The sequence below is a fragment of the Lampris incognitus genome, chromosome 2 (assembly GCF_029633865.1).
Source record: "Lampris incognitus isolate fLamInc1 chromosome 2, fLamInc1.hap2, whole genome shotgun sequence".
Lineage (NCBI taxonomy): Eukaryota > Metazoa > Chordata > Actinopteri > Lampriformes > Lampridae > Lampris > Lampris incognitus.
The window spans coordinates 104132511-104160130 of record NC_079212.1 but is presented as its reverse complement, the minus strand read 5'-3'; the positions used below and the strand labels follow the sequence as shown (position 1 = coordinate 104160130).

Sequence of the window (27620 nt, the reverse complement as noted above, 5' to 3'; positions counted from 1 at the left end):
CTGTCTATGGTTAAAGGTGTACAATTCACAGGAATCAGCCTATGTAGTTATTGGGTTGGAATGAAAATCTGCATTCTCTTTGGCCTCACTGACATGTTATTGCAAGACACCTTGAAACTTCTTTAGGTTTTTCACAAATTAAACCTGACTTGTTTTGTTTTTACATTAGATCCATCCTTCACTGGATTAGGGATAGCTACCTTAAACAAACACAGCATTCTACTGTTAGCCACTGAGCCTCTCCACTGGAGCCATTGGGGGTTCCTCACCTATGGGCACTTCAGTGCTTGTTCAGAAAGAGTAGTGTTTTGTGGTCGCTTTCCCTGGACAAATTACCCCAGTGGAGATGTTAAACACTGGCTGTCTTGAATGCCATCTTCATTCCTAGCCTTTATGCTTAGAATTGCTTCCCTTGAAATATACATTTTCATGTGGATGCTCTAATCCAGTGTAACTTTGAAATAAGGGCAATTGTAATATAAGTCACCAACACCTGACTAAAATAATTGAATGTGGAAGGGCCAGAGCCCTGTCATAGTAACCATCTTCTTGTGACTCCTCGGTATTATCTAATTCATAATAGCATTGTACAAAGATGTACTAATGGACTGCATTCAGGTTTTTCTCTGTTGTCTCTCCCTGTAGGTTTTGGAGACTTGGTTGAGTTACATTCAGCCTTGGAGATACACAGGAGAAAAGACCAATCCTCAGCCGAACCAAAATAGAACAGTACCGGACAAGTGGTAAATCAGTATATTGTAACCCTTAAACTTATTTTAATTTCAATGCTTAACAAAATTACTTTTGTATGGTATTTTTATTAAGTATAATGTGCAATGCAGATGTGTGTGTGTGTTTTAACTGTCCTGCAAACAATTGGTGTAGATTTAGATAAGACATTGAACAACCACCAATATAGACTAAAATCAGGTCTATATTTTAAAAAAACAACAATAGTAATGCATGCTGCTATTATGTGGAAACATTCTGTCATCTACCTTTTATCAGTTTGAGACCACTTACTCTGAATGCATTCAGAAATGGGAAGGAAATATACAGTAAACTTAACATTTTAAAGATTTATGCCACCTGGAAAATGTGGAGGAATTCTGTAAGTGAGATGGGTCAATCCTCCATATCAATGGTTGTTTGTTAAAATTATGCTGAATTTAACAAAATGTACAGAATGCAAACGTTTGGGCACTTGAGAGCAAATTATATGCTTTGTTGAATCTCTACATGAAAATAAGGTAACACAACCTCTGCAGGGATCTTAAATATGACATATTTCTTCAACTCTGAAAACACACAGTTACTATTTATTTGCTGAAATTAACAGATTGGGGAAAAAATTAAATGGTAAATGTGGCATGTGCAAAAGTTAGGCACCCTTCTAGTTGATCCATTTATTTTTTTATGAGATCTCGGAACGTCATTGACATTTTAGGCCTTAATTTAGGCCAGGTGAAGACAATTCCAGAGCTCAATAAATTGTCTGACCCTATAACTTCTCGGGGTGTTGTGCTTACAGCCAATAATCATGGGCTCCTCTAAGCATCTGACTAAGGATCAGAAAATGAAAATAATTGACTTTTACAAAGCAGGGGATGGCTATAAAAGGATATCTAATCGCTTCCAGCTTGCAATTTCCACCGTCTGAAATATCATTAAGAAATGGAAGTTAAGGGAAACTGTTTAAGTCTGGACAAGATCTGGAAGACCAAGAAAAATCACCTATAAAACTGCTTGTAGACTGGCCAGATATGCAAAGCAAAAGTCTCCATATCACTGCAAAGGATCAACTCCTAAGAGTACGTCTGTCACCATCTTACAATGCTGTGATTGTAACTATTCCCCAATCCTCTGTGAATAGTACACATGACCATCGAAACTCTAGTTAATGGTCACAGCAATTTGCATATGAAACCGATAGTTTTCGGTCATTATTCCACTGATTTGTTTATAAGGGTGGGGATACCTGCAGTCAGTTGAGACTGAAGGGGTCACTTAGATGAGTGATGAAACGTTTGTCAATAAACATGTCCAGATGAACTGATTCAACTTTCTTTGATTTTCTCACCTGGATTATTGAGCGTGCATAAAGATATTTTTGACTCATTTTGGTGAGGATTGCCTTAAACTTGTACGTTAGTATGAGCGAACGGCGCATAAGATGGCAGGCTACAGGATGTGCTCCTAACCACCTGAGATCCAGTCTCAGATGCAGAAGGAGCAGGATCACTTAGAGGTCACTTAGATGAGTGATGAAACGTTTCTCTCAATAAACATTGTGTCCAGATGAACTGATTCAAATTTATTTCTTTGATTCCCTCTAGATGTTGTGTTAACTTATTTTCACATAGAGATTCAACAAAACAGGCAATTTGTCCAGGGGTGCACAAACATTTGCATCATAACATGAATAACTTGCTTTCTTGCAGGGCCTCATTCGTTCAGGAAAACCTGCTCATGTACACGAAGCTCTTTCAAGGATTTCTGAACAGAGCTGTGCGCACAGACCTTGTCATTGCCAAGAACGCACTGATGGTCTTCAGGGTATCCAAAGTCTTTGCCCAGCTTAATCTGTCAGAGATGATCCAGAAAGGTGAGGGCTAAAAACCCATATACAGCACAGACATTCAGACATTTGCTGAAAACTGAGCATACTATATTGGCATAAATTATATGGGTTTAGGGTTGCCTACAAATAATTGAGTTGTGAATGTTCACAATTTTGCAACCATTGATTATGTTTAATGGATTAAACAAATCAATCAATGTATCAATGTTTTTACCAAATGGGTCTTCTCAGCTTAAGGTAAACGAATACATTAAAAACCTACCTTTTGGATGTGTGGTAGTGGTTCATGTATAAACCTTCCTTTTACTGGGGGGGGGGGTCTTTTACTCTCGTGTAGCTGGGTAGTATATCACATAACTGCTGTCAATATTGGTTGAAGCAGAAACTGACGTGGCCATGGAAACTTCAACAATTACGGTACACTGAATTATAATGGTTTGCAACAGAGAAGGAAAATGTTCTAATACTGGCCACTAAACAGCTCGCCTTGAGCACATGGGGTTTCCTTGTTTATGGGCTTGCTCAGGTTGAAGAAAATTCACTTTAAATGGACAGATTTTCCCAGTAGGGATGTGTATCACCGACCCCCAGGTCATCAGTTTGTTAGTACGTTCAGAGACATAAAAAGAATAAAGGATAGAACAGTCAGCTATAATAAGTTATACACAAACCCTTCCTTTATTACACCACAGAAATGTAAAGGGAGATAAATCCATACAGACACATGTGCATAAATGCAGAATATGCTGTTATAGTGCTAGGAATATTCTATTGCACTGTACATTCTGCGGAATGGTATGTTAAATGTGGAGCATGTCAAAAACAAAAAAGGCCATTAACGACTAACGTACACTTTTATGCCAGCTCCCAGTGCAGTATTTTTTGTAATTGATCTGGTTATAATAGGGTTCTTACATTTTGAAAATGTCAAATCTGCCTCTGGTTGGCTTAGGTTTTGACTGTACGACATAAACCCACATCTCATATCCCAAATTCTGAATTTAATCACACAAATATACCACTTAATACCACATGGATGGCTAGAAAATCACATTTCACAGGAATGAGCCTCGCTAGTTGGTCAAATGTGCTCTGACCGTAACATAATGGAAACATTTGCATAAGTTTGAATATCAGCTGAACCTACGCCATTCTTTTTCCAGGGGAGCAGCTGTTCCTGGAGCCAGAGCACGTTCTCCACCACCGGCAGCCCCGCGGTTACCTGTCACCCAACCAAGCAGGCAGCTACCTGTCATCACGGCAACGGGTAGTGACCGACACAGTGTTCAGGGTGAAAAATCACGTCTATGCCCTGGAGGGTCAGGATTGCCAGTACAAACAGATGTTTGGCACGGAGCTTAGAGGAGCAGTAAGTCGGCCCGTGTGTATATCTCGCTTTGGGCCGAAAATTGCCATCCGAGTAGGCAACAGGGCAACAGACAGAGTAGGGGAGACAGATCAGAAAGCTGTCGAAATTTGTTTTTAAGCTAGTTGTGATATGCATGTGGCTCCAAAGGCAGAAGACTTGGCTGCACTTATTTAGCACAGCTATTATCAAAATTTGGGTGGAGAAGTACCAATTATTTTTTGGGGGGAGATTCTTTCCATCTCAGATAAAAAATAATAGTTGGTTGGTGAATGTGAAAGGAGAATTTTGGGATTGAAACAAGGTTGAATCAGTTCATCTGGTTACAACGTTTGTTGACATATGTTTCATCACTCAACTCTTCAGTCTAAACTGACTGCAGGTATCCCCACCCTTTACAATTTAATTTAACTTTCCTTCATTAATCCCCTTGGGGAAATTCATTTCCTGCAAATTAATCCATCCAACCTGTGATCTGTGTAGCTAGGAGCAGTGGGCTGTCACCTTCATGCTGCACCCGGAGACCAACTCCAGTTCTTTTTCCCATTGCCTTGCTCAGGGGCACAGACAGGAGTATAAACCCTAACATGCATGTGATGGTGGGGGAAAACGGAGCACCCGGAGAAAACCCACCACAGACACGGGGAGAACATGCAAACTGCACACAGAGGACAACTTGGGATGACCCCAAAGTTGGACAACCCCGGGGTTCGAACCCAGTACCTTCTTGCTTTGAGGCAACAGTGCTAATCACTGGTCCAACATGCCGCCCTAATAAACAATACAGTTATAAACAATAGTTGCATAACAACCGAAACAGATTGTAGACTCCGCAGTCTATACCCATCTCCAGGCCAGTGGCCACTCTTTCAAGGATGGGGATGTGCACATCCTTGATAGGGAGGATTGCTGGTTTGAATGAACAGGGAGTCAAGGAGGCCATCTATTTTAAGAGGGAATGACAATCCCTTAATTGGAGGGTTGGGGGGGCTAAGAGTACATCTGTCACTATCTTACAATGCTGTGATTGCAAACATTCCCAAATCCTCTGTGAATAGTACACATGGCCATTGAAACTCCAGTTAATGCTCACACCAATATTTACATATGAAATTGGGCGGTTTTTGTCGTTATGCAACTGTATTTTTTATAAAGGATGGAGATACCTGCAGTCAGTTTAGACTGAAGAGGTCACTTAGTTGAATGATGAAACGTATCTGTCAATAAACATTGTATCCAGTTAAACTGATTCCTACCTGGATTAATTGAGCATGCATCAAGAAAGGATTTTGGGATATTCCTGAGAATATACCCACTGTATTGGCTGTTGTTCAAAAATATGTGAATCCATTGCAATTTGAAACTTGTTTTGAATTTGACTTTATCTTCAGTTCCAATTTATTTTATTTAAAGCACCGATTTCATAAAATTATTCAGGTTATTTCATAAAATTATTCAGGTTCTGGTATACTCATTGTTGTAATACCTTGCAGGTCCTGAAGCTAATCCAGATCATTGCCCAGGCCCGACAGACAGCAAAGAGAATATCAGACCAGTCTGTTGAGGTTGTGGGTAAGAACTCATTCCTGACCTGGTTTGGAATTGGCTCGGCTAACCTCAACAACACCTTCTCAGGGTCTGAACCAGAAGAAACTGAGGAGTGTTTGAAGAAAGTTCACGAGTTCCTGGACAGGGCTCTGGAGAACTTGTGTCAGGTTTTCAGGGTCAGTGTTTGAAATTGGATTATGTTTATTTCACCAGGAAAGAAAATGGCTTGCAGCAGCAACAAATAGCCCACAGAAAGAAAATAAAGAATATCAATAAGAATTGAGCAATTCTAGAAAACTAGAACATCCATCCCTAATCTATACCCACTTAATCCAATAGGGTCATGGGGCCTAGAGTTTATGCCAGCAGAAGTTAGGCAGAAGACAAGGACACATCACTATCACAGGGCCCAAACACAGTTACTCACATACCATTCAAACCTGTGGACAATTTAGAGACTCCATCTAGAAAGCATGTATTTGAACTGTGTGAGGAAGCAGGTTTATCTGAATTCAACTTTTGTTTAACCTTTTGTGGAACTTTTGTTTGTTAAACAAAAGTTTAACTTTTGTTGTTTTGCTCTGCCTCAGCTTAATCCTGGGCAGCTGACACAGCTTCTATCAAATCTTGATACGTCCGAGGATGACTTCAACCACACACAGCTGCCAGACTGCATCCAGGGAGAGGATGGCCTCATCCTGACAGACCTGGGCAGGAGACAGGTTAGTATCAGAATCATGTTTATTGGCCATGTAAGTTTTCCACACACATGCAGTTTGACTCCGGTTTTGTGGCTCTCTTACTGTACTTAACATAGAATAACAACACAACAATCTTCAGAGATATACACAATATATGTGTATATATATACACTACCGTTCAAAAGTTTGGGATCACCCAAACAATTTTGTGTTTTCCATGAAAAGTCACACTTATTCACCACCATATGTTGTGAAATGAATAGAAAATAGAGTCAAGACATTGACAAGGTTAGAAATAATGATTTGTATTTGAAATAAGATTTTTTTTACATCAAACTTTGCTTTCGTCAAAGAATCCTCCATTTGCAGCAATTACAGCATTGCAGACCTTTGGCATTCTAGCTGTTAATTTGTTGATGTAATCTGGAGAAATTGCACCCCACGCTTCCAGAAGCAGCTCCCACAAGTTGGATTGGTTGGATGGGCACTTCTTTGAGCAGATTGAGTTTCTGGAGCATCACATTTGTGGGGTCAATTAAACGCTCAAAATGGCCAGAAAAAGAGAACTTTCATCTGAAACTCGACAGTCTATTCTTGTTCTTAGAAATGAAGGCTATTCCATGCGAGAAATTGCTAAGAAATTGAAGATTTCCTACACCGGTGTGTACTACTCCCTTCAGAGGACAGCACAAACAGGCTCTAACCAGAGTAGAAAAAGAAGTGGGAGGCCGCGTTGCACAACTGAGCAAGAAGATAAGTACATTAGAGTCTCTAGTTTGAGAAACAGACGCCTCACAGGTCCCCAACTGGCATCTTCATTAAATAGTACCTGTTAGAGCCTGTTTGTGCTGTCCTCTGAAGGGAGTAGTACACACCGGTGTAGGAAATCTTCAATTTCTTAGCAATTTCTCGCATGGAATAGCCTTCATTTCTAAGAACAAGAATAGACTGTCGAGTTTCAGATGAAAGTTCTCTTTTTCTGGCCATTTTGAGCGTTTAATTGACCCCACAAATGTGTTGCTCCAGAAACTCAATCTGCTCAAAGAAGTGCCCATCCAACCAATCCAACTTGTGGGAGCTGCTTCTGGAAGCGTGGGGTGCAATTTCTCCAGATTACATCAACAAATTAACAGCTAGAATGCCAAAGGTCTGCAATGCTGTAATTGCTGCAAATGGAGGATTCTTTGACGAAAGCAAAGTTTGATGTAAAAAAAATCTTATTTCAAATACAAATCATTATTTCTAACCTTGTCAATGTCTTGACTCTATTTTCTATTCATTTCACAACATATGGTGGTGAATAAGTGTGACTTTTCATGGAAAACACGAAATTGTTTGGGTGATCCCAAACTTTTGATCGGTAGTGTACATATATATAATTTATATACAGATATATACACAAGGATTGACTATATACAGGCAATTAAGAGGTAACAAAGTGCAATGGTACAGAGAATATACCAGAGATGCCAAAATAAAATTTAGCAGGTTACTTACATACATGCCTGAGGTAGATGGACATGACAGATTGTACCAGTATACGTACAATGTACAGTATATACAACATGGTTAGATTTATTTGACCATGTTAAGTGTTCATTTGAATGACAGCCCACGGAAAGGAACTTTTTATGTCTGGTTGTTTTGGGGACAGTGCTCTGTAGCACCTACCAGAGGGCAGGAGTTGGAACAGGTTGTGACCAGGAGGTGATGGGTCTCTCTGCATTGATGTTGCCTGCCCGTTTCCTGAAACTGGAGATGTATAAGTCCTGTATGGAGGGCAGGTTGGCACCAAAGATTTTCTCTGCAGACTTAACTGTCCGTTGTAGTCTGTCCCTGTCCTGTTTGGTGGCTGATTCAAACCAGGCAGTGGTGGATGTGCACAGGACAGATTGGATTATTGCAGAGTAGAACTGAATTAGCAGTTCCTGAGGCAGGTTGAACTTCCTGAGCTGGCAGAGAAAGAACATCCTCTGCTGGGCCTTTTTAATGATTATGTCCATTGGATGCCCATCTTAGGTCCTGGATGATTGTGGAACCCAGAAATCTGTAGGTTTACACCGCAGACACCGTGCTGTTGAGTATGGTGAGGGGGGCAGTGTTGGGAGGGCACCTCCTGAAGTCCACTGTCATCTCCACAGTTTTGAGCATGTTTAGCTCCATGTTGTTATGGCTTCGCCAGAGGGCCAGCTGTTCAACCTGGTGGTGGTGGTGACGAGTGTCTGTATGCATACTCGTCACCATCCCAGATAAGGCCAATGATGGTTGTGTCGCCCGCAAACTTCAGGAGTTTAACAGATGGATCTCCTGAAAAGCAGTCATTTGTGTAGAGGAAGAAGAGTTGAGGGGAGAGCACACATCCCTGGGGGGCACCAGTGCTGATTTTCCGGGTGCTGGATGTGATTTTTACCCAACCTTACCTGCTGCCTCCTGTCTGTCGGGAAGTTTTTAATCCACTGGCAGATGGTGGCTGGTACAGTAAGATGGGTAAATTTGAAGTGGAGTGTATCTGGGATGATGGTGTTGAATACTAAGCTAAACTCCACAAACAGGACACTTGCGTGTGTCCCTGGTGAGTTGAGGTGTTGGAAGATGTAGTGCAATCCCATGTTGACTGCATCTTCCACTGGCCTGTTTCATCGGTAAGCAAACTGCAGGGGTTCAAGCAGGGGGCCTTTGATTTCCTTCAGGTGGCCCAACACCAGTCTCTCGAAGGATTTCATAACCACAGATGTTAGGGCAACGGGCATGTAGTCATTTAATCCTGTGATATGGCATTTCTTAGGGACCGGGATGATAGTGGAGCTCTTGAAGCAGGAGGAGACTTCACACAGCTCCAGTGATCTGGTGAAGATCAGTGTGAAAATGGGGGCCAGCTGGTCAGCATAGGCTTTCAGACAGGAGGGTGACACACCATCTGGGCCCAGTGCCTTCCTAGTCTTCTGTCTCTAGAAGAGCTGGCGCACATCCTCAACACAGATCCTGAGTGTGGGTGGGGGGTCAGTGGGGAGGGGAGAAGGGCTGCCAGGGGATGCAGTTGATTGTGTGTTGTGGCTGGAGAGGGTGAGGGGTGTGAAAGTGCACTTATCAAACTTGCAGTAAAACCCATTTAGATCATAAACCAGTTGATGGTTCCCTGCAGTGTTGGGGGATGGTCTCCTGTAGTTGTCTTTATGCATGGTCAACAATCCAGGTAAGAAAATCAAAGAAAGTTGAGTCGGTTCATCTATACACAATGTTTATTAAGAGAAGCATTTCATCACTCATCTAATCAAAGAAAGTTGAATCAGTTCATCTGGATAAGTTTATTGACCATCGTTTCATCACTTATCTAAGTGACCTCTTTAGTCTAAACTGAATGCAGGTATCCCCACCCTTATAAACAATACAGTTGCATACAGGGATACCTGCAGTCAGTTTAGACTGAAGAGGTCACTTAGATGATTGGTGAAACGCTTCTGTCAATAAACGTTGTATCCTAATGAACTGATTCAGCGTTCTTTGATTTTCTTACCTGGATTATTGAGCATGCATAAAGACATCACTCCTCGAAGTGACCTCTTCAGTCTCAACCGACTGCAGGTATTCCCACCCATATAAACAATACAGTTGCATAACAATGATCAGTTTCATATTCAAATAAACGTGACCATTAACTAGAGTTTAAATGGCCATGTGTACTATTCACAGAGGATTTGGAAATGTTTGCAATCACAGCACTGTAAGATGGCGAGAGATGTACTCTTAGCCGCCCCGCCCCCCAGTTTCGGGGATGGTCATTCTTTCTTCACATAGATGGCCTCTTTAACTCCCCGTTCAAACCAGCGTTCCTCCTTATCAAGGATGTGCACATCCTCATCCTTGAAAGACTGGCCACTGGCCTGTAGATGGGTGTAGACTGTGGAGTCATGCCCTGACGTGTTAGCTCTTCTGTATTGTGCCATCCTCTTGGCCAGCGTCTGTTTGGTTTCCCCAGTGTACAATTCACAGCAATTATCCCGGCACTTAACAGCATACACTATATTGCTCTGTTTGTGCCGGGGGACCTGATCCTTGAGGTGGACAAATTCCTGGTGCAGTGAGTTTTGGGGTTTTAAAGCAACTGGGATGCGATGTTTGGAAAATACACATCTCAACTGCTTCGACATTCCCGCCACATACGGAATCACCACTGGTTTATGCTTGGGCATCTAGTACATCTTAGTACATCTGCTGCCATCTTACAATGTTATGATTGCAACCATTCCCAAATCCTCTGTGAATAGTACACATTGCCTTTGAAACTAGTTAATGCTGTCTGGATGCATGCACAATAATGCAGGTAAGAAAATCAAAGAAGGTTGAATCCGTTCATCTGGATACAACATTTATTGACATAATATTGACACAATAGACGTGGTATCCAGATGAACTGATTTAACTTTCTTTGATCTAGTTAATGTTTCATATGCAATTTGCATATGAAACTGATCGTTGTTTTTGGTCATTTCACTGTATTGCATATAAGGGTGGGGGTACCTGCCGTCAGTTGAGACTGAAGAGGTCACTTAGATGAGTGATGAAACATTTCTCTCTCAATAAACGTTGTGTCAAGATGAACTGATTCAACTTGCTGTGATTTTCTTACCTTTTTTATTGAGCATGCATAAAGACTTACCCTACTTGTGTCTCTTAACTTTTGAGTTCATCTAGCCTGCTGTCACAAAGCAGAAAAAATTGTCCCTACTCTCAAATGAGCAAGCAATACAACCATTTTACAACACCTGCTGTCTCATGTGCAGATCATCAATGGACAGCGTAGGTTTGATTTTGTGTACCAAGGAGACCCGGAGCTCCTGCCCATCAGGAGTTATGAGAATGCCCTGCTAGTGCGAGTTCTCTACAGAATATCCTCCCTGGTCAATGAAAGGGTAAGTGATGCAAAATCATGCCGTTCTCTATAAACAAAAGTAGTCCAAATTTGTACAGCGCTTGTTAAACCTGTTGAAATTGCTTTCCAGACAATTAAAACAATGTTAAATAAAAACCTATAGGATAATCACTGTGTTAGATATGAATTAACAGGTTTACTCATAATTAAAACTGAGAACTTGTGAAAATGAATAAGGCCTCATCGTTTCCTAAAGATCCTGTTGCAATATGTGACAAAAGCTGCATTGAAGAAACAATCGTAACCACCACATGAGAATCTACCTTGGAAATCTAACGGCATTGACTTATACGTGTCTTTGATTTCTTGCTCCCACAGTTTGGAGGTCGTATGAATGCACTGTGCTCACGGCCCGACTTCCTTGGTCGCCTCAGTTGCCATTACTTGAGAAACTCCGATTCAACTGCAAAACTGAGGAAGTACCCAGTTACTCGTCATATGCTGGGGAGAAGCCGCCAGCCAAGGCTTAGTTTACGCCCATTAGCCAGCTACAGGATGCTGTTAACGCTTCTGCTTTTCTACATGTTTGGGTTCCTCTTGTCTTTGGGCCCCATATCCAGTACTCTGCTCATCTTGCTTGGGGGATTCCTGTACGGAGTCCTCATGACCCTGATTGGAGACAAACTGAAGTCACACTAGCAAAACGGCACATTGCAGTGGTCCTATACATCTGAAATGTACAGATTATCAGTCCATTACATCATTTGTAGGTCTTGGAAAGATTTCAATAAAGGTTTTAAAAATATGAAAATAAATGGTCAAAGAAAGTTGATTCAGTTCATCTGGACACATTTATTGACAGATACATTTCATCTCTCATCTAAGTGACCTCTTCAGTCTAAACTGACTACACGTATCCCCACCCCAGTAAACAGTACAGTTGCATAATAACTGAAACCAATGATCAGTTTCATATGCAAATATGGGGGTGACCATTCTGTAGAGTTACAATGGCCTTGTGTACTGTTCACAGAAGATTTGGGAATGTTTGCAACCACAGCATTGTAAGATGGTGACAGATGTACTCTTAGCGCCCCCCCCCCCCCCCGGTTCAGGAATAGTCATTCCCTCTTCACATAGATGGCCTTTGACTCCCCGTTCAAACCCGCGTTCCTCCTTATCAAGGATGTGTACATCCTCATCTTTGAAAGAGTGCTCACTGGCCTGTACATGGGTTTATGTAGGGGGGACTAAGAGGACATCTGTCGCCATCTTACTATGCTGTGATTGCAAACATTCCCAAATCCTCTTTGAATAGTACACATGGCCATTATAACTCTAGTTAATGGTCATGCCTATATTTGCATATGAAACTGATCATTGGTTTCGGTCGTTATGCAGCTGTATTGTTTATAAGGGTGGGGATACCTGCGGTCAGTTTAGACTGAAGAGGTCACTTAGATGAGTGACGAAACATATCTGTCAATAAACGTCATATCTAGATGAACTGATTCAACTTTCTTTGATTTTCTTACCTGGATTATTAAGCATGCATAAAGACGAAAATAAATAGGATTAAAAATTGTTACTCACCCTTAGTTTTAGTAAAAATTATAATGTAATATCTAACTGACCCCCATAAGGATTTGCCCCTGTCCACAGGGAGGACATAGTCAGCCACAAGATGATGTCTCTGAAGCTGGTTGCCATTCATTGTCTTACTTAAAGAATCTTCAGCAGTTTTAATACTTGCCAACTTCTTCTTTTGGCTACTCCTGTTAGGAGTCACCACAGCGGATTATCAGTTTCCACCACTTCCTGTCCTCTGCATCATCTTCTGTCACGTCAACCCTCCTGCATGTCTCCCTCACCACATCCATACACCTCCTCTTTGGCCCTCTGGCACTGTAACTCAGTGGTTAGCACTGTTGCATCACAGCAAGAAAGTCCTGGGTTTGAACCCCAGGCCGTCCCAGCTCTTTTCTGTGTGGAGTTTGCATGTTCTCCCCGTGTCTGCATGGGTTTCCTCCGGTTTCCTCCCATCATCAAGAAGGCATGCATGTTAGGGTTAATACTCCTGCCTGTGCACCCAACCAAGACAATAGTAAAAGAACTGGAGTTGGTCCCCGAGCGCTGCAGCTGCTCGCTGCTCCGATACAATAGGATAGGTTAAATGCAGAAAACAAATTTCATTGTAACCTGTACAATGACAAAATAAAGTAGCTTTCTTACTTTCTCTTTTCCTCTTGCCTGGCAGCTCCATATTCAGCATCCTTCCCCAATATACCCAGCATCTGTCCTCCGCACATGTCCAAACATCTCAAACTCACCTCTTGCTTTGTCTCCAAACCGTCCAAACTGAGCTGTCCCTCTAATATACTCATTCCTAATCCTGTCCGTCTCTGTCACTTCATGCAAAAATCTTAGCATCGCCAACTCTGCCAGCTCCACCTCCTGTCTTTTCATCAGTGCCGTCATCTCCAAGCCATACAACATAGCTGGTCTCACTACCATCTTGTAAACCTTCCCTTTCACTCTTGCTGGTACCCTTCTGTCACAAATCACTCCTGACACTCTTCTCCACCCACTCCGCCCTGCCTGTACTTTTCTTGCCTCTCCTGCACTCCTCATTACTTTGAACAGTTGACCCCAAGTATTTAAACTTATATGCCTTCGTCACCTCTACTCCTTGCATCCTCACCATTCAGCTGTCCTCCCTCTTGTTCACGCATGTGTATTCTGTCTTGCTCCTACTGACTTTCATTCCTCTTCTCTCCAGTGCATACCTCCACCTCTCCAGGCTCTCCTCAACCTGCACCCTGCTCTCTCCACAGATCACAATGTCATCCATGAACATCATAGTCCACCGAGACTTCTACCTGATCTCATTCGTAAACATGTCCATCCTTGATGTAATCCCACCTCCACCTCTAACCCATCCGTCATTCCTACCACACACCTCATCACTCTGCCCTCATGTATATCCTGCACCACTCTTACATACTTCTCTGCCACTCCCGACTTCCTCATACAATACCACACCTCCTCTCTCAGCACCCTGTCATAGGTTTTCTCTAAATCCAGAAAGACACAATGTAACTCCTGACCTTGTCTATACTTCTCCATCAATATTCTCAAAGCAAACGTTGCATCTGTAGTGCTCTTTCATGACATGAAACCATAATGCTGCTCGCTAATCATCAGCTCTCCACTTAACCTAGCCCGAACAGATGCCTTGACCAACCAGAGGAGGCGCTAGTGCAGCAACCAGGACACATACCCACATCCGCCTTCCCACCCGCAGACACGGCCAATAGTGTCTCTAGGGACGCCTCACCAAACCGACGGTAACACGGGGATTCGAACCGCTGATCTCCATGTTGGTAGGCAACGGAATAGACCGCTACCCGGATGCTGGAATAATTTTTGATATGAAGACTAATACTGAGCTCAAGAGTTCTATGGCCTTGTTAAGCCATTTTCAAAGTTTAAAACTACATATTCAGTTGAACACTTCACAAATCTACAAATATTAATATTGAGAAATAAAGTCTAAAAAGAATTGTGAAATTAAATTTGTATAGGAACAACGGGTTGACCGATTATCCTTGCCGATTATCGGATCTGATATTAAGCATATTCACGGTTATCGGAGTCGTTATTTTTTATCTGATTGCCAATGAAAAAATTATTTTAAAATGCACTACTTGGGCTCTGATGCAGCCTGCCCTCTCTCTGTAGTTACCACTCTGGTCTCGAGCAATGAATGTCCCGCCCATCTGATTGCTTACAGGTCATGGATATCAACATGCATTTGCAGACTGGTTCAAATATAAGGCAACAGATATTGCCGAAGTTGCAGTAAACATCACAATCATCTGAGCTTACGTTGCAAAAATGCTGACAAATATGCCCAGTTACACCGCTGAAAATGCCTGAATAATGCAATTTGTTGCAGTGATATATGCTTAACTATAACGAGATAAGAGTTCATTTATGTAGCGATGGCTATCTTTGAGTAACATTGATGCCAGTGTCTTAATGCATGCTTAATAATCCAGGTGAGGAAATCACAGAAAGTTGTATCAGTTCATCTGGACGCAACGAGAGAAACATTTCATCCAAGTGACCTCTTCAGTCTCAACTGACTGCAGGTATACCCACCCTAATAAACAATACAGTGGCATAACAACCACAATGAGTACATCTGTCGCCATTTTACAATGCTGTGATTGCAAACATTCCCAAATGCTCTGTCAGGAGTACACATTGCCGTTGAAACTAGTTAATGGTCATGACAATTTGCATATGAAACTGATCATTGTTTTCGGTCGTTATGCCACTGTATTGTTTATAAGGGTGGAGATACCTGCAGTCAGTTGAGACTGAAGAGGTCCCTTAGATGAGTGATGAAACATTTCTCTCTCGATAAACGTTGGCGCTTGTGCAACTATAACTTATTCTAACTACCATATTGCAAACGTAACACTTCTGTATGAGCTGGCGTTTTTACATGTTACTAGTTCAGTGCCTATTCATCCAAACTTCACGCTAGAAGGAATAAGGGTGCAATCCCCCCTCCGACCACAATCTGGGTTGCAACGGCAGATTGGCGTTGTTTGTGTTCTGCTCATTGACTCCACAGGAAGTGAGAAGCAGAAGGAATATGGGTGTCATCCCCACTCCAGCCACAATGTGGGTTGCAATATCAGAGGGATGCTGTTCATGTTTCTGCTCGTTGCCCCTACGGGAAGTGAAGAAGCAGAATTTGTTATGACTGACTTTTCTGAAAACTTTATTGCTTGCAGCTTTCACGAGAACTGCTCATCCAAACAATTTCACACTCCACACACTGCACTTCCTTGAGTCCTCAGTTATACACCCACAAAGTGTGAAGTCAATCGGATGAATGGTTGTCGAGAAAATCCCGTGTTGTATAATACGAGGTCCTCCTGTATTGGAAAATAAAATGCATTGAATCAGTAAGGGGCACAATTTGTCCCTAATTTTCGTACACGTCGTTTCATATATACATTAGGTGTTCAAATCGCCGACACAACATCAGTTAAAATCAAACAAGTTATACAAGCAGAGTAGAGAAGTTGAATTTCAGTGATGAGCTACAAACTGACAAGCTCTGCGTGCTGTGGGTCATTGTACGTTAGCATCATGCCGTCATTTGGCAAAATTCAATGGTGGTCTTGTGAAGTTATACCACCCTCAGTCCTTTGCAGTTACTGATTGTTTCCATTTGTTTAGGATGGACACAATAATATGCTTGTGATTTCTCAGTCTTGTTTGTGTCAAACCAATCAGTATTGCAAATCCAAAGTATAATACACATATTTTTGTTACACTTGTAATTCTAAGTGCTTTTGTTATTTTGTCTTGCAACAAAGCACTTCACACCGTGGGTATCGGCGTATTGGATTCTCAAAAAATCATTACATAATTGGGGGAGAAGGTAGGACTTGCGGCGGGGGGCAGGGAGCTTGGGGGGTGTTTTATATATCCATATAGAAGGTGGCAACCCTAGGACAGATGCATGTATACAGACAGGGACTCCCATTTTAGTTGGATAGGTAGCCAATGGTCATAACGTAAGCTAATGTTGAGTCTCAGAGCTAACTTGAATGTGATAGCGGACATCAGCAAGTTCATTTGTTGATCCATATCACTGGACAACAAATTTTTTTCAAAGGTTTTGCTTCCTGAAAAGAAATGAGAGATTATGATAGACAATGTCAAGCTGAACACAAAAATGATTTCAGATTTGCTGTATCACGTAGGAATTTGGAGAAACGTTGAGATAACATTTATTGAATTTAACATGTTTAATCGCATAATGATGCTGACACATTGTGTTAGTTCAACTGAGCTTCAAATGTTTTGCAGCCGATTTCCGTTTGTACTCAGCATCTGGTGCCTCTTGGTAGTCAGTCAGCATTGATGGATTCCAGCGGCCCTGATACCTCCTTTCCACGGTCGCAATGTCCAGGTGAAACTTTTCACGATGTTCACTGGCTGCACCAAGATCAGCAGGGAAGAAGTCCAAGTGTGAATGCAGAAAATTAATTTTCAATGACATGTTGCACTTTATGGTTTTGTATGCTTTATGTTGTCAAGCAGCTCATTGTAGTTTGGTGCTCTGTAGTTGCCAAGAAGTTTCTCAACATCCTTAAATGCCTTCTATGCTATTTTCTCTGGCCCCACTAGCAGATCCTCTAACACCCTGTCTTTGATGACTTGTCTGATTGTCGACCAACAAAAATGCCTTCCTTAATCTTGGCATCAGTTATACTTGGAAACATCTGCCTCAAATAGTGAAATCCATCACCTTTGTTCATTGCTTTCACAACATTTTTCGTCTAGGTTTTATATGAGGAGAAGACAGAAATATCTTTGTTGCGTCAACAAGTGGTTTATGCGCCACACTTTTCTGCCCTGGAACGAAATACTTAAGAGTGGCCAGTTCTTTTTAATGTAATTTGACTTTTTAGCAGCGGCACAGTGGTGCAGTGGTTAGCGTGGTCGCCTCACAGCAAAGAAGGTAATGGGTTTGAGCCCCGGGGTAGTCCAACCTTGGTGGTCATCCCGGGTTGTCCTCTGTGTGGAGTTTGCATGTTCTCCCTGTGTCTGTGAGGGTTTCCTCCGGGGGCTCCGGTTTCCTCCCACAGTCCAAAGACATGTAGGTCAGGTGAATCGGCCGTACTAAAAATTGTCCCTAGGTATGAATATGTGTGTGTGTGTATGTATGTCGGCCCTGTGTGATAGTCTGGCGACCTGTCTAGGGTGTCTCCCCGCCTGCCGCCCAATGACTGCAGGGATAGGCTCCAGCATCCCTGCGACCATGAGAGCAGGATAAGCGGTTCGGATAATGGGTGGATGGATGGACTTTTTTAGCGCAGCTATCCCATTCACAAAGGAAACAACAGTACTTTGTATATGAGCTCCATTCCTAGTAGCAATGCCAATACTTTTAGATCACCACAGATGTTCCAGTCGTCATTGTTGTTCTGTGTGTGTGTGTTTCAACAACAGTTCCATGTTATTGTAGGTTTCTTTCATGTGTACTGCATAGCCAATGGATACTGATGGGTGGACATTGCCATTGTGTAACAGGACAGTTTTCAGACTTAACTTTTACGTATCTATAAAAAGATACCATTGTTGTGGGTCGTGCACACAACCCAAAGCCATGAACAATCCATACACTACACTCAGTGTAGGTGCTATGCACCTACACTGAGTGCATGCCCAGGCATGCTTGAACTGACCAAAAACAGCTTGCTTTTTGGGCAATATACTAGTAGACTTAAAATATGATGGGAAATCACGAAAGTAGGTTATATCTACAAAACGGTATGTGATAGGAAAAATGTAAGGGCATTTTTGTGATCAGCAGCCCAAAATCACTAAAATACTCCCAAAAGTGTTCAGGAAGCAAAATCTTCGTTGTCCAGTCCAGCTGACTAGCAAAAAAATTGATTGCCTACGTTATTTCTTACCGCTGGGCACTCCCTGCTCTTTTTAAGATAATGAAAAGTTATCTTTTAAGTAAGCATATGCTTAAAGGCATATTGTGTGCAAGTTTTTTTTTAAGTTTTGTGTTGGAGTTTGTTATTCTAAAATTTGACATCAAGATTTTAATTTTTACTGAAAATTTATATCATTCCAAATATTGGTTATCGGTCTCCTTGGTTACTAATAATCGGTATTGGTACTGGCCCTGAAATAACCATATCAGTTGACCCCTAAGAACCCTGTAAGTAGCAGAGAGGCAATGCACAATGAGGTTTTCTGGTTGTTGAGTTTGCTGAGCTGCTTTATTTTTTTCAGTGATTTGCTATAATCTTGTAAATAAATAGAAGTGGGTTGCTGCTGTGTAGATGGCGCATTCTTTTTCTTTTAGTGTTTTTGATGGTCTTTTTTAGAACTGTACATATAAAATATTAAAAAAAAGTTTCTAACCATGTTGGAACTTCCCCCACCAAAACAGTTACAAATGATAATTACTTAATGTCCTCAATAAACCACTCCTTTGCAATCCTACTGGCTTTATTCTTGGATTGAACGCAAAGCTATCAGAACAGGATATGTTAAAACATCCCATGGGGCTTTTTCCTCTGACAGAAACTGATATGTCACAACACCACTAAACTTTGTCAAGTCTCTATTGCAAGGCATTTATTTTCATGAGTACTGCTGTAATGCTAGCATGAAAAGGTGAGTGTATGTGGACTGTATCATGTTGGAAGGGGTGGCTAGTTGAAAGTGTTGAGAACAAGAAACCGAAATCTAACCAAAAACACCATGATCCTGTTTTGATGTACTTTTCCTGCCATGGTCTTCTTTGAGGGTATAATATTGGCCAAAGGCTCTAGAAAAGAAATATTAAAAAAGTTTGTAGTAAAAAAAAAAAACCAAACAAAAAAACTAGTAATTGAGGGTGCAGGATTGCAGTCATCTCAAATTACTGAACATTTACAATGAACACCTTTGACAGTGATGAATATGTTTCAGGCTAAATTGTTTTTAGTAATTATAGGATTTATTAATAACCAAAAATTGATGATTCTTACCACAAATACAACTTTATATGCAACCCCTCTACACTCATTCTCTCACAGTGAACACTGTTAAAACAAGAAAAATTTATACACTGAAAAATATAACTGCTAGCATTTCATATGTGAGGAAGATGGTTGTTTTTATGTTAAGATACATTTTCCTCTATATCCTCTTGATGCTATCTTCATTGTCCCTCTCTGGCATTCAGTTATCCTGCCCCAGCACCCAGTCACTAGAAGGCTGGAGATAGTGGCTAGAGTATGGGACAGGTTGGTGGATGCCACTTGGCTAGTTACAGTGATGCTGCTAGGGAGGATAAACCTGAGGCCTTCTTCAGTGTCATGTCAGATCTTCTACCAGTCTCCTTAAGCTCTGATTCAAGATATCACTAAGAGAAGAGTCTCCTCTGAAATCGTCTACATCCCTGTAGAAGTCCCAATTTCACAAATTGTATCTGCTCCCAAAATTGTTAGAGGCAACCCAGGTATTGGTTTGCCAAAACAACCCATGAAAGTTTGAACTATAATGGAGGCTTTTCGCATTCAGAAACTGACCAAATCAACCTTTTTTTTTGGTGTATTTAGCACCTGATTTGTGTTGAGCTGTTTCACATCTCTGACTTTTCTTCTCTATAGATCAACCCTTCATGTTGCAGCAATTGAACCCTGCCTTATCTAAAGCTTAACAACAACCAATAAATGTCTCATTTTACAGCAATCCTGCCTTCTGTCTTTCCTTAAATCTGAGAGATAAAACTTTTGTTGATGGGTTTCTGACATTGTCACTGATATGAATGTTTATGAGTGGATCAGCTGCTGATTCATTCATTCATCTTCAGCCACTTCTCCGGGGTTGGGTTGCGGTGGCAGCAAGCGAAGTGGGGCACTCCAGACGTCCCTCTCCCCAGTAACACCCTCCAGCTCCTCCTTGGGGATCCCAAGGCATTCCCAGGCCAGATTGGACATGTAGTCCCTCCAGTGAGTTCTGGGTCTACACTGGGGTCTCCTCCCAATTGGCAATGCCTGGTAAACCTCCAAAGGAAGGCGCCCAGGAGGCATCCTAATCAGATGCCCAAACTACCTCAACTGGCTCCTTTCGACTGCTGAATCAGTTTAAATTTGAGTATCATAGTCTAGTATTACACAATGGCCAAATCCTTGTAATCATTACTACTGCAAAACTTTCTTTCCTCTCATTTTAACACCTCGACCAGGCTACTATTTTTCTGTAAACTTGCAGATTCTTCCAAATCACCACCAAAGGAGTAGTCTCACAATACCAGACAATCGGAGATCTCTGCCTACCGATTTAGCTGAGTGAAGCTATGGCAAGCTGTTATAGCTTCACTGCATTTCTGCAGGATATCACAAATTCAGTTCTAACTATCCATCTATTGTCCAAACCACTTATCCTGCTCTCAGGGTCACGGGGAAGCTGGAGCCTATCCCAGCAGTCATTGGAGACACCCTAGACAGGCCACTAGGCCATCATACAGGGCCAACACACACACACACATGCATACCTAGGGACAATTTAGTATGGCCAATTCACCTGACCTACATGTCTTTGGACTGTGGGAGGAAAATGGAGCCCCTGGAGGAAACCCACGCAGATACGGGGACAACATACAAACTCCACACAGAGGACAACCCGGGACAACCCCCACAGTTGAACTACCCTGGGGCTCGAACCCAGTACCCTTCTTGCTGTAATGCGACCACGCTAACCACTAAGCCACCGCGCCGCCTAGTTTTAACTAATTAGAATGCAAATTATTGATATCAGAAATTCAATTGGCTAGTGTGTCCATTTTGGGAACCTCAGAATTGCATCTCTGCTCTTTGCAGATGATGTGGTTTTGTTGGCTTCATCAGAACGTGACCTCCGGCGTGCACTGGGGCAGTTTGCAGCTGAGTGTGAAATGGCTGGGATGAGAGTCAGCACCTCCAAGTCTGAGGCCATGGTTCTCTACCGGAAAGTGGTGGCTTGCTCCCTGCGGGATGGGGATGAGTTGTTGCCTCAAGTGAAGGAGTTCAAGTATCTCGGGGTCTTGTTCATGAGTGAGGGTAGGATGGAGCGGGAGATTGACAGGTGGATTGGTGCAGCATCAGCAGTAATGCGGACGTTGTACTGGGCGGTTGTGGTGAAGAGGGAGCTGAGCCAGAAGGCAAAGCTCTCAATTTACCAGTCAATCTTCATTCTAACCCTCACCTATGGTCATGAGCTTTGGGTAGTGACTGAAAGGGTGAGATCACAGATACAAGCGACTGAAATGAGTTTCCTCCGTAGGGTGTCTGGGCTCAGCCTTAGAGATAAAGTGAGGAGCTCAGACATCCGGAGGGAGCTTGGAATAGAGCCGCTGCTCCTTCCCATCGAAAGGAGCCAGTTGAGATGGTTCAGGCATCTGATTAGGATGCCTCCTGGGCGCCTTCCTTTGGAGGTTTACCAGGCATGGCCAACTGGAAGGAGACCCTGGGGTAGACCCAGAACTCGCTGGAGGGACTACATGTGTAATCTGGCCTGGGAACGCCTTGGGATCCCCAAGGAGGAGCTGGAGGGCGTTGCTGGGAAGAGGGGCATCTGGAGTGCCCTACTTAGCTTGCTGCCACCGGGACCCGACCCCAGAGAAGCAGCTGAAGACGAGATGAGATGAGATGAGATGAGAAATTCAATTGTATCAAGTCATAATGTGTATTCTGACACAGACACAATCATCAAAAAGGCCCAGCAGAGGATGTACTTTCTCCGCCAGCTCAAAAAATTTCAACCTGCCACAGGAACCGCTGATTCAGTTTTACACTGCAATAATCCAGTCTGTTCTCTGCACATCCATCACTGTCTGGTTTGGTTCGGCAACCAAACAGGACAGGGACTACAACGGACAGTTAGGTCTGTAGAGAAAATTATTGGTGCCAACCTGCCCTCCATTCAGGATTTATACACCTCCAGACTCAGGAAATGAGCAGGCTACATCACTGCAGACCCACCAAAACCATGGATGTATTATAGTAGAATACATCCATGATCAAAACCTGGTCACAACCTGTTCCAACTCCTTCCCTCTGGTAGGCGCTACAGAGCACTGTACCCCAAAACAACCAGATATAAAAAGTTTCTTTCCGCAGGCTGTCATGCAAATGAACACTTAACACTGTCAAATAAATCCAACCATTTTGTATCTACTGTACCATTGTGCGTATACTGGTACGCTCTGTCATGTCCATCTACCACAGGCATGTATGTAAATAACCTGCTAACATCTGTTTCCGCATCTCTGATATATTCTCTGCACCATTGCACTTTATCACCTCTCATTTCGCCTGTATAAGTCAGTCCTTGTGTATATATCTGGAGATTATTGTATTGTACTGTTGTTATTCTATGTTAAGTACACCGAGAGCCATGAAACCAGAGTCAAATTCCATGTAAGTGCAAACCTACATGGCCAATAAACATGATTCTGATTCTGATATCAGAAATTCAATTTCAACTAGTAAAAATTGATATATTATTGATATCAGAAACACACCGCAGGGTGGGCTCCAATTATTGGGACATCCCACTGCTTAGCCTCCCTATCGTTAGTTAAAATAGTTAAAATGCCAATTCTTGATTTCGGAAATTCTATTTTAACGTTTTTTTTTGTTTCTTTTTTTTCATAAATTTCAATGAGAGTTGGAATTTGACCTAGTTAAAATGCCAATTTCTGATATAAAAACAATTATTTATATCAACAATATAATTTCAACCATTTGATGTACCAATTTTTGCTATCATGAATTCAATTTTAGCTAGCAGAAATGCCAATTGTTTATCATAGATACATTTTTAACTAGTTGACAATCCATTTGTTTATCAAATACAATTTTCATTATCAAGAATTTGAATTTAATTCTGAATTTTTAACATTTGATTTTAATGATATCAACAAATAGATTTTCAACTAGTTAAAATTTCATTTATCCATCCATTATCTAAACCGCTTATCCTACTCAGGGTCGCAGAGATGCTGGAGCCTATATCCCAGCAGTCATTGGGTGGCAGGCAGGGAGACACCCTGGACAGGCCGCCAGACCATCACCATCACAGGGCCAACACACACACACACACACACATTCACACCTAGCAACAGTTAAGTGCGGCCGATTCACCTTCTTTAAGATAACACAAAGTTTTAAGTTTATGAATTCATAAACTTAAAACTATGTGTTATCTTAAAGAAGGGTGAATCAGTTCATGTGGATACAATGTTTATTAACAGATACATTTCTTCACTCAACTAAGTGACATCCTCAGTCTTCCTTCTTTGATTCTCTTGCCTGGATTATTGAGCATGCATCAACACAAATGTTATCTCACTTCTCTTTCCAACTTGGCAGCATTCGCAGTTCAACATTGACAACTGCCTTTCCCCACAGTGTAACTTGGGTTTATAAAATATCAATACTTGTTAATACGTGTCTGGAGGAAGAACAAGTTTGACAACATCGGGTTGTGGTATACAAAAATCCTCGCTCTGTAAAGTCAGATTAACCACTGGAGATCTGGGGAGATTTCACAGTCACATCACCCTGATTCTCACGCTAGTTAGCACTTTTACAATGTTGTGGTAAAGCAGAAGTTTGAACAAGTGCTCTGGAACCACACGGCATCTGAACCTCACATCGACTCGTACTTGATGTGCCGTGACAACTCAGAACACTTGTGCATTCTTCAGCGTTGAAGCCCTTACAACAAATATACTTGTATTTTTCCATGGCAGTGTACTGCTAAAAAGATCTGTTCACACTTGATGTTCCCTGACCGTTGTTCTCTGTTCACGCTACAGACTGCACAATACACAAGTTAGTTGACTCAACACTTTTTTTCCCTGCACCAGTGTGTGTTTGACTTTAGTTTGACTTTAGTCCCCACATTGCTGCTCAATTATTGACTGAAACTGATTAGCATGAGTCGATTTTTAATTGATTGCTCTAATAAATTGTTTTCATTGAAGGGGACCGCCGCTAGCTTACGCCTGTTCTAAGTAAAGCTCTGCTGCTCCTTGAAAAAACGTGTTAAGTTAGCCAGTCATTGCAATGCAAATTAACAATGAACTAAACAAAATTCACTTAAAAAAAAATTTTTTTAGGAAATGCTCCTATTTCAATATGAAGGCGATACCTGAGTGTTATAATAGTAGATTATTTGCTTTTATTAAAAGCTTAGGGAACAAGATACAAGGTCTATGACTAAAACCTATAATTTACAAGCATGTGCTATTGTGGGCCAGGTTTTCATTCTGTATGACCTTAAAACCTTTGATTTTTAATTAGTTAGAGAATCCCATAAAAAAAAATTTTTAATCACAGGTAATTCATTTAAGTATTTTGCAGAATTTAATTGCCCCTGTACACAGAAATTATTTTAAAAAGAAAACGAGACTACATATTTTGAGTGTTGAAGGGTTGTTATTCTAATGATGCTTAGAATTACCATCTAGGAGAGACTAATTAATGTATGATTTGATTTGAGGCAAGTGTAGATGGTAAGGAAATATAATGTAGGAAATTATATTGTCATTATAACCATGTTAAAGAGAAAGCCGGGTTACTTATTAGGGCAAAGTAAATAGACAGGATGTTTGCCGTGTCTGCTATGAAGTAGCTAACTTTGACTGTCATGTTTATATAGAGTCAGGATGACATGTTGTGATGACATGTCATCCTGTTAGATGACATGTTAGAATAAACAAAACAGAAATGGGGCTGGGAGCTGGGCGTCTCCGATTGGTCAGAATCAAAGGATGATCGCCAACAATAATGGTATTTAGGCAGAAATGAGAAATGTCTCACAAGAGAGGCAGCTGATACACTTCTTGTATTCACACACTCTCCCGTGCATGGTAAAAGCTCCATAAATCTGTGCAAATTATTTATTTTCAATTCTAAAAAAAAAAAAATACTGTCTTGTGTTATTTTGCCTAAGTGCTCTGGATTTATCTCTTCAACAACAGTGCAGGTGTGAAAGAGGCCACACACCTCACGTAGCCTTCATCAACAGCTGTTGTGGATCCTTTGTAAGAAGTACATGAGCCTACAGAGGTGACAAAGGACAGCTGTCAAAATGTTTGCGTTTAACGGACTTTTTCTGAGGTACGTTGTCTGTTGTGCTATTTTTCCACTGTTTTTGTTCTTTTGGGGTCAGTAGTTGTTTTGCCTTCAAAGACCATTTTCAAATTTATCTGCAGGGTGTCTTGGCTGTCTCTCATTCTATTGGGAGCCATCACTTGCTATCCACAACAAAACCCAAAGCCACAAAACCCACAACACCCACAAAACCCACAAGGTAGGCCGTAATACCTGCCTCAAACTTCAAATCTTATTCTTTAGCAGGCACGGGCAACCATATGCTATGGAGTAGCAGGAGTTGGTTTTCCTTGAAAACAAACACTACACCAGGTGACATCCGTTATTATTCTGTACATTTTCCTTTTTTTTAAAGGGTAGCTTTGAAGTCACCTGGCGTAATATTGGATTGAATAGAGAACCTGCATAATTGTATGACATGATTGCCTGCATCTGCTTTGCAGTAAATCAACTTCTACAACTGATGAAATAAAATTCAAAGAAAAGAAAAAAAACGGAGGTGGGGGGGGGTTAACATGTCTGTATATTTTCAACTGCAGAGGAGGGCTCAACTAATGCTGCCCCGTCACCTAGTGACTTCATTAAAAGGCTGACTTCTACTTCTGACTTTTCAGCCGCTGGAAGACAAGATGGCTACTCTACATCCACCTTGTCCTTCCCAAACATTGGGACTCATACTGGTCTGACCCACGGAGCGGGCGCTGGACACGGTGCCGCCACTCCAGGATATCACACACCTAGTCATGGTGGTTATGGTGGTGGCTATGGTTATAGTGGTGGTTATGGTGGTGCTGATGCTGGTGCCGGTGCTGGTGCTGGTGGTGCTGGTGCTGGTGGTGGTGCTGGTGGTGCTGGTGGTGCTGGTGGTGCTGGTGAACTGGCCGGGCTCTCTGAGCCCTTCTTCTCTGACGTGTCAGATCTGGACCCAGTCTATGCCTTCAGCGCTCGCTCAAGATATAACCATGGGAGAAGGGTATACGCTGAGACCACCTACCTGCCCGACCTTCCACCTATACCTATGGCCGTACCCAAAGGCAAACCTGCCACCCCAAAGCAACACCTTAAAGTTTAAAGCTAAAGGTGGCTTTTGAGCATTCAGAGGTAAAGAAACGGAGAGTCTTGTCTGACAAATGTTGCATCTGTTCTATTTTGACCTGTGTCGCTGAATCTTTTCTTTCTTTTTTTCAGGTCAATCTTTGATGTTTTATTCAGCCTGCACACTGGCCCATCTGTAGTGTCTCAGCAAAATCAATAAATGTCTTGCTAAACATATGTCTGTCGTTCCTTTTCCAACCTGAGCGATATGTTATCGACTGGGCACACAGGATGTTGCAATTCCTAACAGGCAGAAAATGTAGGAGAACCCTGCCCCCATTTTTTTTAAACTTTGGTTACATCACATATGCCAAGGCTGGCCATCACACAATCATCATTACACAACCCTCAAGGTGCCGATTTAGAAGAGTTCGTTTTAAACCAGCAGTTCAAGGTAGTGTATCTCTTGGATGGTGAAAAAAAAAATCAAGAGACTCCCAGAACCTGTCAGGCTTGTGTGCAGTGTGTTGTTTTGCATTGGAAAATGGCTAAATTATTATACGGAGTTCAGTCAGCTTGACTCTCATTTCTGATTTCTACTCAATGTCATTGCAATAACCCTTGCACAGGGTTTCCATTTGTGAAACCAAGTGTTAATCAGGTCAACCTGACTTGAGCAGATATGGTGGGCTAATGGCATCCTCAAACATTTGGTAAACTCGATAGCAATGTCTGAATGGAAAACTAACTAACTAAATAAATAAATGAATTTCACGAACAGTGAAATAGAGATAGTGGTCGATGCATTATAGAGGCCAGA

General features: G+C 41.8%; 1 protein-coding gene across 2 annotated transcripts in view; it reads left to right on the top strand.

Annotated features, from left to right (window-relative positions):
- Positions 1-11876, top strand: part of smpd4 (sphingomyelin phosphodiesterase 4) — a 46240-nt gene extending 34364 nt beyond the window's left edge. For both annotated transcript variants that reach the window (XM_056273676.1, XM_056273675.1), the window contains 7 exons: positions 646-743; positions 2442-2605; positions 3745-3950; positions 5441-5671; positions 6086-6217; positions 10978-11106; positions 11445-11876. In XM_056273676.1, the coding sequence (XP_056129651.1) occupies positions 646-743; positions 2442-2605; positions 3745-3950; positions 5441-5671; positions 6086-6217; positions 10978-11106; positions 11445-11765 (1281 nt within the window). In that variant the 3' untranslated portion in view covers positions 11766-11876. The remainder of the gene's footprint in view (positions 1-645; positions 744-2441; positions 2606-3744; positions 3951-5440; positions 5672-6085; positions 6218-10977; positions 11107-11444) is intronic.
- The last annotated feature ends 15744 nt before the right edge of the window (positions 11877-27620 follow it).